The sequence below is a fragment of the Cryptotermes secundus genome, unplaced genomic scaffold, assembly GCF_002891405.2.
Source record: "Cryptotermes secundus unplaced genomic scaffold, Csec_1.0 scaffold1928, whole genome shotgun sequence".
Lineage (NCBI taxonomy): Eukaryota > Metazoa > Arthropoda > Insecta > Blattodea > Kalotermitidae > Cryptotermes > Cryptotermes secundus.
The window spans coordinates 596,638-608,489 of record NW_019740681.1 but is presented as its reverse complement, the minus strand read 5'-3'; the positions used below and the strand labels follow the sequence as shown (position 1 = coordinate 608,489).

General features: G+C 45.9%; 1 protein-coding gene across 2 annotated transcripts in view; it reads left to right on the top strand.

Moving 5' to 3' along the window:
- Positions 1-1,964: 1,964 nt before the first annotated feature.
- Positions 1,965-11,852, top strand: part of LOC111872599 (inverted formin-2) — a 40,747-nt gene continuing 30,859 nt past the window's right edge. For both annotated transcript variants that reach the window (XM_023866665.2, XM_023866664.2), the window contains exons 1-2: positions 1,965-2,062; positions 8,054-8,272. In XM_023866665.2, coding sequence (XP_023722433.1) covers positions 8,061-8,272 — 212 coding nt within the window. In that variant the 5' untranslated portion in view covers positions 1,965-2,062; positions 8,054-8,060. The remainder of the gene's footprint in view (positions 2,063-8,053; positions 8,273-11,852) is intronic.

Genomic DNA, 11,852 nt, shown 5'->3' with positions numbered 1-11,852 from the left:
CTGCTGTTTCGCTCTGTCACACTGAACCCTGCACTTTGCCTTACAGAGAAGCCAGACAAAGTCTATCAGAGCAAGATAACTGAATAATCGATCCCTTTTGCCGTCACTTCTCCTGCCACATCCACCAAGTGCCACGGTCTGGTAGATGCTATTCCATCCTGCCAAATATCTTAGCTCAAGTAGTGCCTGCATCTGACTTGTATTCAGGAGGTGTCCAGTTCAAGCCTGGGTCAAGACACTGGCTATGCTGACTTGACATTCTTTCTGGTTTTCCTCAGTCTCTCCAAGTGAAGGCTGGGATATTTCCTTAAACTAGCCTACAACAACTTCCATATTTTCTCAGATTCATTATGAAGTTGTCATCCTACCAATTGGCACTGTACAGTCCTAGCTACTGCCATTGCCAGTAAGTACATTTCCTGTGTACAGTCAGTCTAGTGAGGACAATGTTTATTGGTATGCCATTTCCATGAAAACACAACTTAACTCATTCGCTTTTGGTATGACCAAATGACTGTATTCACTTAGTGTTACTGTATGAGCCTATGCTACAGAAAGGTACCTGTATTGTCATTGTTGTTGTATGTCTTCTGCCAAGTTATTTCTCCATAACTTTTTGTTCAAGTTTATGGGGTTCATATTCAGGCAAATCATGAGTTCAGAGTGGCCCTTAAGGGCTATAATGTGTATGAATGGGTCAGTGGAAGGGATAGAGATGGAAATTATAAAATTTTCAGCAGTAGACGCTTAAAATGCCATGGTAATTATGTTAGTGCAGTGCCCTTAAGACGCGATGGTAGGATTTCTCATTGTTTCATGTAGGGAGGGTCTGTAATGGGCACCATCAGGATTTTTTCAGAAAGGGGAGCAGCTGAAAAACATGAAGAATCTGTCTGCGATATAATGCCATATAGTCAGTTAACCTACGTTTCTGAGGTATGTATCGCCTCCATCTTCAGGGTTGAAGAGTAAGCCAAGCAAGAAACGAGCTTTGCTTGTTGTCTGCTTCGTGCTTGGCTTATTATTCAACCCTGAAGATGGAGGCGAGGCGACATGTTACTCTGGAATGTCACTTGACTTTAATCTGACTACACGGCGTCATATCCCAGAAGATATAACTACATCGCTGTGAGAACCTCAGACCCTACTCAGTACGCTTATGGAGTTAAGTTTAAGCTGGCTTTCTTGATCTTGTTAAGCGACTTTTGTATTCGGAATAGAACGGTATTTTTGTTTTAATATTTTGTATATTTATTTACTTCCAATTTTGATCGTTTTGCTCTAATACAGAAGTGCAATACATGGTTTTCCCCCGGCCTCCACTCTAGCCGGTACCCGTGACAGCTGCGGTACAGCTATATCAGGATAGATCGCAAGTTCTTATCTGTGCTGAGTCGTCTTCAGAACTCAGAGGTATAGAGGCCATTTGTGTCTGCTCTGCATGCTTAGAAAAAGAATTTAGGCATGACTTGTATAGAAGTGGATGAAGGGTATCGCCGTGCGTCTTTGAGGGCCCATTTGTGGACTGTTCGCAGCAAAAACTACAGAAATGTTCGTTGTATCTGTGTCCGAACGAAACAACTCTCAGGCCTCACGCGGATGTTGACAGAGTTTGACGGTTGCTTAATATATATTACAGATTTGGCCAAAACCAGACCAACAATATGGGACGGACACTTCACATGAACGCCCATTTCCTGCTCGACTCAAAACTCCAAATTTTCATCTGAGCGAAAAAAGAATCTTGGAGAAAGTATTTTAGAGAAAAATGAAACATGCCGGACATACTTTTTCCTTGTAAGATGATTAAACAAACGACACCGAATGGGACCGGAACTGTTATGCTGTGCGTACGTTCCCTAACTTACCAAACATGCAGATGAGTTCCGGAGTTGATGTTCGTATCCCGCCCATCCACCTATTGTTGGGTTGCAGAACTGACCCGGTTTCTCGTGAAGCAGTGACGTCATGGCTTGTGGTTGGCGGATGCAGCCTTCAGCACGCCGCAGTGTTCTGTCAGCTTGCGAGAGTTACAGGGACAGTTGACTTGGGCTGGAAAACCGTAAGTAACGCAGTTCTTAGTTCGGTTATATTTACGAGCGTTTAAAAACAAAAGGTGTGCTGCCTGAGTAAGATCATATTTGTGCTTTCCCCCATAGTCTGTTCTAAATTTGTTGTCATGTGCACAACACGCACGTCTGGGTCATAAACCAATTGCAATCAGTTGTGACGACGGAATGTTTACCACTTGGGCCGCGGGATGTCTGGTTTTCTGAGCGGTCACTGAGATCAGATCTTTCTAATGGACCCATTTGAATGGGTGCATCTTCACTTTTTCACCTGAGGGCGCAAATTGTTCCAGTTTTCGAAACGTCAGTTTCTGTTAAATACAAGATAGACAACGTCCAGAAACCCAGCGGTTCAAATTACCGGTCATAGAGAACAATCAATTTTAACGTGTGTGTGTGTGTGTGTGCGCGCGCGTGTCAGTAAGCACCACGCGAGCGAAAGCGTATGGGAGACCTTAACCTCAAAGGTAAGTCGTCGGCTTCACGCCTCGGTCACGTTGCCCCCTGGGGAGAGAGCCCACGGTATCCACTGGAATAGCACATGGGTGGGACTCAGTGCCGGTTTGGACACTGAACAAGAGAGAAATCTCTTGCTCCCACCGGAAATCGAACTCTTGAGACCTCGGCGTTGCAGCCAGTCGCTGTTGCATTAAGACCGACGTTTACCTTAGAAAAGGAAAATGAGATTGGCATAATGTTCGTGGCGAATAATATCGCCGTCTGGGGTTTGACGTCGTGTAGTCCGGTCCCTAGTTCCTTGCTTGGCTTACTCTTCGACCATATAGATGGACGCTCCGAAACGTCGCATAGAGAGCCTCGAATCCAACATAGAGCCCTAGTTTAAACACGAATTTACTCTTAAAAGAACGCACTATGTATTGCAGCTGCTTTAACATACTAAAAAACTGCATTCTGCCCACNAGACGTAATGTGTTTCCTGTGAGGTACGGATTGAATTCTTATATATAAAGTCTGTATTCTGCCCGCACAGTGTATTTGTGTGTTCCATATGGTTCTCACAATAAACAGCGACTGTTTCCCCAAACAGCATTAACCGATTGGGCTCCGTAGCGGAGACGTAATGTGTTTCCTGTGAGGTACGGATTGAATTCTTATATATAAAGTCTGTATTCTGCCCGCACAGTGTATTTGTGTGTTCCATATGGTTCTCACAATAAACAGCGACTGTTTCCCCAAACAGCATTAACCGATTGGGCTCCGTAGCGGAGACGTAATGTGTTTCCTGTGAGGTACGGATTGAATTCTTATATATAAAGTCTGTATTCTGCCCGCACAGTGTATTTGTGTGTTCCATATGGTTCTCACAATAAACAGCGACTGTTTCCCCAAACAGCATTAACTGGTTGGTGTCTGTAGCGGAGACGTAATGTGTTTCCTGTGAGGTACGGATTAGATTTGTATACATATATACTGTATTATCTACGTGAACTGCAGTCTGTGGGTAGCAACTGACTCTACTGGGATGGAATGCTGAGTCTCTGACGTGTCAGATGAGTTCATCTCCGAGCTTGTTTAATCTTAATGTTAGTTTATTGCTAATGTGAACTAGAATAAGCGAATAACTCGATATCGGCGTGCCAGCAGCTGCCACTGTTTAGGATAAAAAGAAAGATGTACCATATTACACGGTAAGTAAACATATCAGCATTCTGTAACATTTGTCGTCAAGGTCAGTGTCGACTTTACTGTGTTCACACTTTACACCAGGGATCGCTGCTTAAACTTTGCCCCCCGCCCCACCCCCACAGGACTGTACCTCGCCCCCGACCTCAACTCCTAAGCACGCAAGACACACATCAATAACTGAAAAATGCAGAAGTCAATTGTCTGTCTTTTGGGATGCAGATAAGAGAGTAGCCCGGTAGAGCACGGACGTTTCGGATGAATATACTGCCACCATCTTCGGAGTCGAAGCGTAAGCCACACAAGCAGATGGGTTTGTCGTTTGCTTTCCATTTAGACCCTGAAGATGGAGGCCGTATATTCCTCCGATGCGTCTGTGAAATTACACTAGACTACACGGCGTCATATCCCAGAAGACACTTCTCTCCATATTCACCGCCTTTAGAAACCGACCACAACAATCTGTGTCCCTCTCTCGACGCTAAGAAGTAACGTAACGGCAAGATCAAAGCTTCGAAATCACACAATTTCAGGTTACCGCAGCGACGAATTGTCAAACATTAATATTGTGACATGTAGGTCCATTGCCAAGTGACAGCTGTGTGGACACTTTGTTTCCCCGACAACGAGAGAACACGCAATAATGGACGTTTTCTGTGCGGTCCGTACCGAGACTAAAAACGAGATCTATTAATAGGTCAAGTAACCTTGACTTTGAGAAGTGAGAAGCTGGTAGCTGAGGCCGGGGACAGTTCGGGAACCCAGAGGAAAGGGAATATCCGCCGTTGAAAGCCACTACCAAGCAACGGCTAGTGAAGCCTGAGAAGACTTTATGTGTGCTGTAGTTGCAGTGGTCTTTAGAATGTATAACTCAGTGAGACTGTCGTAGTTACATGCAGTTACGAGTTGTTTAAGAGTTGTTACCCATTCAAATCCCGTCTCTAGTCACACTTATCACGTGACAGTATGTTTTATGAATGTATTGTGTAATAGGTCAGAAACGGGAGATCTTCTTTTTCAGTGTATCGTGCCTACTCAGTGAGTATTGACGGTATTTTGATGTGAATATGTGACGTGTAGTATATTGTATAAAGAAGACTGTATCAACTATTTATGCGTGTTATTCATGGGAGGTGGTGTTAAACGTTGGCCCCGAATGGAATAGCGGAGAAAATGGCGGCAGTTAATAGTACGAACGCTTTTATAACAAAAGTTGAGGCACCCCGTTGAATTCCTAACGGGAGTTAACATCGCTTATTTAATCTGGCAACGCAGCCCTGTTTATTTCGTAACACAAGCAGACGATCCATTTGCAGTGAGACATGCGGACACTGGTAGTCAAGAACGGGTAAATATGACATAGTAAATTTAAAAAATATAATATTTATAGTCAAATTTGGTGCCCCTAAAGGCAGGAAGGGGTCGAACTACTCCCATGCCGTCTGCGCACAGGAGTTGTAAACATAGCAAAGGCAGATAAATATCGCATAACCTAATGACATCGCCGGCAAGACGCAAGGTAAAGGCGAACAAGCTGCGTTCTCTCTACCGTGCTTAAGGGCGAGGTCGCCCACCATCAGCGTCACTCCCAAGGCACGTGACAGTGGCATTACATTTCGCAGGAATACAATTGCAGACGACTATACCGGGTCACAAGCAGTCCAGGCCAAGTGTCACGTTTGGAAGAGTATTGTATTCTGGAATGTGACGCCGTGTAGTCTAGTAGAAGTTCGCACATAACTACACTGTGTGTGCAGAATGCAGAGCCTGTGTTGTACTGTAAAGGGAAAGCTGTTGTCACTATGCTTGTGCGTGTAACACTGCGCTACAGTTCGGCAAGCGTGACCGTCACAATCTGCCTCTGTCATTACCAGGTGAAAACGACTTAAGTTACTTCATGGTGGGGGCTCATGACGTGCGAACTGCGCCTCCCGTTGAGCGCCACTCCAACTTCCTGTTCGGGAAGTGTCGCATTCAAATCTTGCCCACAGATTTCTATCCTGACTATGGTTATTCGTGGTTCTCTTTAGTCCCTGCAGACAAATTCCGGTATAGTACTTCAAAATAGACCACGACCTCTTCCTTCCCCATTTTTTCCAGTTCATTATTCACAAATCGATCATTTTTTCTGAGCTAGGAACGTCAACAAGATTTCCGTTGCCCACATCTGTGTCGTGACCCAACATGTTGGTGGGTCGACTGAATTACGTTGGCCGAGGGGTAGCGTAATAATTCAGTGATGTTGATTGAGCGTGTATTCCAACCACAAAGAGCAAATACAGTACTCACTACAGAAACCTGTGTGTATATTACAGACAAGCGCTGACGGACGTAAGTCTGGCCAGCCTTCTCCTAGCAACAACCCAGACAAAATGCACCCTTCAACTCCTCTCTTGTTCTTAAGAACTGATCTAAACCAAAGATGCAGCCCAATGTCTCGAGACATGAACCCCTCACGAATCTCAAGTTACACCAGCGTGAGTTGAAGGATAGGTCCCAAACAAATTACTCCAGGACTCCACTGATTTATGAAAATGGCAGGGGTATATATAACACTAAAGTAGAAGCAGGTCAACCTTTTGACACGCTATAGATTTTAGTAAAGAAAAAAAAAGTAAAGCTATCCCTGTACCAGGCCGTGAAGGCCCATAGCGTTGTGAGACGTTGAGGATCCCACAGTATCTAGATAATTGGCTCAAAGATGGCGGTAAGGTTGTCAGCCTTACGCGCCGGCCGCGCTTTACTCCCCAGGAAAATTATTTAATTAATTCCTGGTACTCGTTTCTGTTAGACGCTGAGGCGACCCCAGGGCCATAGACCCCAGACATCAGACTCAGGGTTCCTAAAACTACAGGGTTGGTACAACCCTTTGCGACATCTGCACGGCAGAAGGTTCCACCCAGACTACACGGCGTCACATCGCAGACTACAGCAATCTTTATGGTCACCGCTTGCAATCTGTGCTTATCGCGTAGGGTGAGCGACCGCACGAGATGACAGGCAAAAGTTTAGCAGCGTATATTTTAATATTTATTATACAGCATACGGGAAAAGTCTGAAGTGAATTTATTTATATTTGTTTCACTTGCTTCGTCAACTGGTATTTCCCTTTATTGTGAAACACGTTTTGAGAATTCTCAAACCGCGCCTCGAACAAAGTCACGCATTGCGTTATGGAATCAGCGATTACGTAATGGCTTGCACATGCGCAGAACTGACCGAGGTGCGTAAGACAAGCTGAACATAGCGTTGCCGACCTTGAATGTTTGAAAGGACAGCGATTCTGAGATGTAACATTCATATTATTTTTCTTAAAGCATAAAGAAATAAGCGAATACCGTCTAAAAGTGCCTTTTCCTGAACTGTTTTCTTTGACTTTTTCTTTTCACTTTATCTGATCATTTTGTTGCATAGTTTGCCATGTTGTGCTGCGCTCTAGCGGGAGGGTAGGAACTGCGATGAGTATTTCTTACAGTGCACTACAGATGGCAGGTGTGACAATTTCTGGGTTGGTGAAGATACGCGTGGACTTTCATGGTCATTAATGAAATCGGAACTGAGCGTCTTCGTTAGCGTAGGGAAATACAGCGACCTTGTTGACTGTAGCATTTAGAGTCCCCAAGTTTTGTAGTCTTTGTTAAATGAATATTCATGTCTGTTGAGCTGTTGTTCATGTCATGACCGTTAAATTGGCAGGCATCGGAACATGGCACAGAACAATGTACCCACAACTGTGAAACACATTGTTGCTTAATTCTGCAGTCTCAATCCGGCAGCAACACCGCACCGACGCCATATTTTTATGTCTGTTTCTCTGACTCTCAGTGGCGGTGTTCGTCACATTGCCTGGGAATTATCTGTCACTGTTTATGACAAAGATTTGAGGAAGTTTGTTTTTAATTGCAGGGGTGGGGGGGCTCTCATGGGTCAGTATCTGAGCTTGGGTTATCCCTGATTGGCATGTTCGCAAGGGTCCTATAGGTTCCTATCCTATACCATAGGAATCCAGCCTGCGCCTTCCCATTCTATATCTTTCAGATCCGTTTTAATATTATCCTTTACCTACTGCTAAGTTTTCGGGTCGTTCCTTGTTTCTTTGATATTCCCGACCGAGCAGGCTGGTGTGTTTGTGGCGCTCCAGACTTCTATTCAAGGGGACTAGGTTCCAGTCTCGGCCAGGACACCGTCTGTCGTGACTAAGGATATCTCCAGGCACATGCCAGGAAATTGCCTACATTAAGCCACAACTGTCAGCTTCTAAATCATTTGCAATTTATCATTATACCAGCCGTTATAACAAACCACAAGCGAATTCAAGTTCACGCCTTGTATGATTTCAGAGTCAAAATGCGGTCTCATCAGCGGTGGGTCCGCGCTGCAACAAAGGCTAAAAGAGCCCCAGGGCCCATGGTTCGAACCTCGAGCGAGCAGTTGCTGAAGGACCTACGCGGAGGGCTTGACCTCAGCCGGTGGGACCCAGAGCTATGTGTGCAGATGCTGAGACTGCCCACCGCGCACAACTACACCGCCATACGGAAGCTGCTCGACAAGGCCAGCAAGTGAGTGCATGTGAGACTGAGACTTTCCGCGAGCAATGCTCACTAGTCTGGTGTTCAAGGAAACGTCCTAAGTTTTGTGAACCATTCTAAAAGACAGGAGGAAAATATAGCAGAAGAGTAGGCGAAGTGACATAATTTGTTCCGCAAGGGGGGAGATAGGGGTTTGGGGCAGGGTCCGTTGGATTTCGATTTTCTGATTCACAGCGTAAAGTTCCTCTCTAAATAATACTCTGTACCTCACTAGACTTTGTCAACCGCTTGAAGGCCGAAGTGGTTACTAAATCTTTCGTAATTTTCCCTTCTCCTGAATTTTGGGATTCATATTTGAATTTGTGCATCTGCGGGTATGGACGCCAGCAGGGGGGGGGGGAGGGAGCACCAGGAATGCGACATCTCCCCTGGATTTTTGAAAACAAAATTCAAGATTTAAGGAAGAAGGAAATATGTCACACATCCATACCAAAAATCATAAATATTAAAAAAGAAAAAAGTTCCTCTGCCCCGGTAAAATGGAGACAGTGGGCCCCTGTTAAACGTTAGTGAAATTCTAGCGGATTGTGGGGAGATACACCGCAGCTGAGAACCCTCTGCTCACTTTGCGACCGNACCGTGAAAAATACCAGATGGTCACGAACTCTTTCGCATTCAGTAGCTGATACACACTGCTGAAATAATGTAATTGACATGCAAGGAATATGAATGTGAGTTGAAGTTGTTTTTGTGTTAGCTCTTTCTGTGGCTCGTGGCTGCTGGAAGAACTTGTGGCAACTTTCTGGGGGCTGATCCTGTCAGGGTTCGCATTTATCATCAGGGATTAGCCTAATCTGGAAGCTCGCCGAGATTAACTGGCAATTAACTCATATCATCTGACGTCACGGCTCTTCCTGAGACTTACGTCTGTCGACACGAAGTCACTGTCGGTGTTTCACAACTGAAACAATTGCTTGAAAGCTGGATCGTGGAAAGCACGGAAGTCGCGGCCTTGTTAATGACGCAGGCCTGCCCCGTTCCGTTACTGCTGTGTCTTGTTCCTGCCGTGACGAAGGTTACTGCACTTGGAGGCGTATGCTATGATATGCGACCAGACCTCGTGGTCGTGCTGTTGGCACCCCTGCACGGGCCTTCACAGACAAAGCAATAACGTGAGGATGGAGAAAATTACGTAATGATGAGCTTTATATTTTGTACTCATCGCCAAATTTTATCAGGGTGATCAAATCGAGGAGGCTGAGATGGGCGGGGCATGTAGCCGGTTCGAGAGGGTGGAAGATACATGTAAAATGTTTCTAGGTACACCCGAAGGTAAGCTATACATGAGTGGGAAGATATTATTAAAACTGATCTAAAAACATTGTATGACGATGTGGACTGCGAGCAGTTGACTCAGCACAGAGTCCTATGAACAAGGGAATAAACCTTCGGGCTCTGAAAGGCGGACACTTCCTCGCCACAGGGCGGTCAGCAGGTTACACCTCGAGTGTGGGCGGCCTTGCTGAACCTAGGGCTACGCAGGTGTTCAGGTACAGGCAGGCTTCTTCTATTTACCCTGTTCGTAACAACCGGAGAAACTATTTCCTTTTTCCCACGAGTTACTGTGACGGCTCAAAAGAGCCACACGTGGCACACGAATCACAGTTTGGCCACTACCGCACTGATATTGCGTCGCCCTTGTTTTGCCTTGCTAATTTATGGCACGGGATTTTCAATGTCACATTTCATTGTTCTTATCACGAGCTTCAGTAGCACCCGCTGTACAAAGCGAGTTCTGTCTCCTCGGACAATCGGTTGGTCAATGAGATCAGTTTTAAAAACAGCCGTTATCAGAAATTAGCCAACAGGACACAAACATTTTAACCGTAGGGATTACACGCGCTGTCGGTAATGCAGAAACCTTCTCGCCGGTGCTGTTAAAATCGACGAATTTCGCCAAGCCTAACAATAACACGAATTTGCAACACACCAGTAGGGACTCGAACTGGTTACCATCCGAACATGAACCAAGAATGCACCTCATGGGCAGTGACGCTGTTTACAAAATCGACTAGAAAAAAAAAGGACTAATTTAACCCGTTGTTTTGTATGGGTGTAAAACGTGGTATCGTACTTTGAGGAAAGAACGTAAGTTACGGATTCTTGCCCTTTGGTTTCGGCTGGTGAAGTCTCGCAAGGAGCCACTTATTTACCAGACAGCCCACGAGTTACAAGAAATGCTTGAAAAGTATCGGCCTGGGAATACACCTGCAATAAGATGCCTCATTCTTGTGATGATACCACGGATATCAGAGCTGTTCTCGGAAAGTGTGCCCAGATGCGCGAGATAACCGGCGCTTATCAGCGGCTCCGTGAGGGCGTACGTGACCGACGGAACGTTCCACCTCAGTAAGAAGCAGGCACAACGCCACGTTCCAGAAAACGGTTATTCTGATTGGCGCTCTCCTCGGTTTTCCTCAGGCCCTGCCAGCCGACTCTTTAAAAGTGTAAGGTAGTGGCGGCTAACCAATAGATACTGTCAAGTTTTGGGGTGTGACTATAGGAGGGGTATGGATTGGATAGCTGGATTTATTGGCACACCTATACACACCACTCGCAACTGCACGTGATTACAGCGCTGTCGCTAATCTCCAGCTAAGCCTTCTCCAGCCTGCTGTCTTTACCAGTCGTTCCCTGGCAACGGCCCTTAACAGTGGAGATTCTTCAGCTTCCTGCGCTAAGGTCCTTCCCTCGCAGACTCTCGTTCAGAACTTCCTGCCGGCTGTTACCTTAAGTGACAGACGGGCGGAGGCACACACAGACAGACAGACGGACAGAACGATAATAAAGAACGCGACATCTTGAAGCCCTGCAATGAAAAGGAAATTTGTCCGTGGGCTCCACTAATTTTGCACCACGCCGAGAAATTGTATGGGGGTAGTGGAGGTATAGCTCAATGCATTCTTTACTTCGGCACCGTATTTACGTGGATGGAGAGCTTCACACCTCGGCCGCCTTATCCTTTACGAAAGATGTGGATGGGCACTAGAGCCTGTCCGGACTCTGTGAGCATAAGATGGGAATCTCCGATCCTGCCTGGAATCGAACCCCCGATTCATCGGTCAACCACACCGTAGCTTGGTGACTAAACTCACTGAGCTACCGCGACTCGAGCCCTAATAAAACTAAGTTCAAAACTAACCTAACATAAATCATGCTCCGGCGTCCATTTGCCCCATGAGGAAGGATGCTGTTAGGAGAGTCGAATGGTAGGATCATTACTGAAATGGAAGTGGCCGAAGCCTATTTGGTAGACGTAGGCAGAGATGGATGACGTTGATACCAAAATAGAACTTCAGGAAACTGTGTGTGAGGCTGTGGGTTCAGCTGGCTCAAGATAGGCTCCAGTGGCACGCTCTTGTGAGCACGGTGATGAACGTACCCGTTCCTGAGAGGCAGGGAATTCCTTGATTAGCTGAGCGACTGTCAGCTTTGTGGTGTTTGTTGCGAGTCGTGTTACCTCGCAGTTGTCACAGACATTTGTTACGTCTTAAGGCTGTCAAGCGAGCCGCATGTCTCGCAGCTAAACGTGCCGCCCCCGCTGCCATAA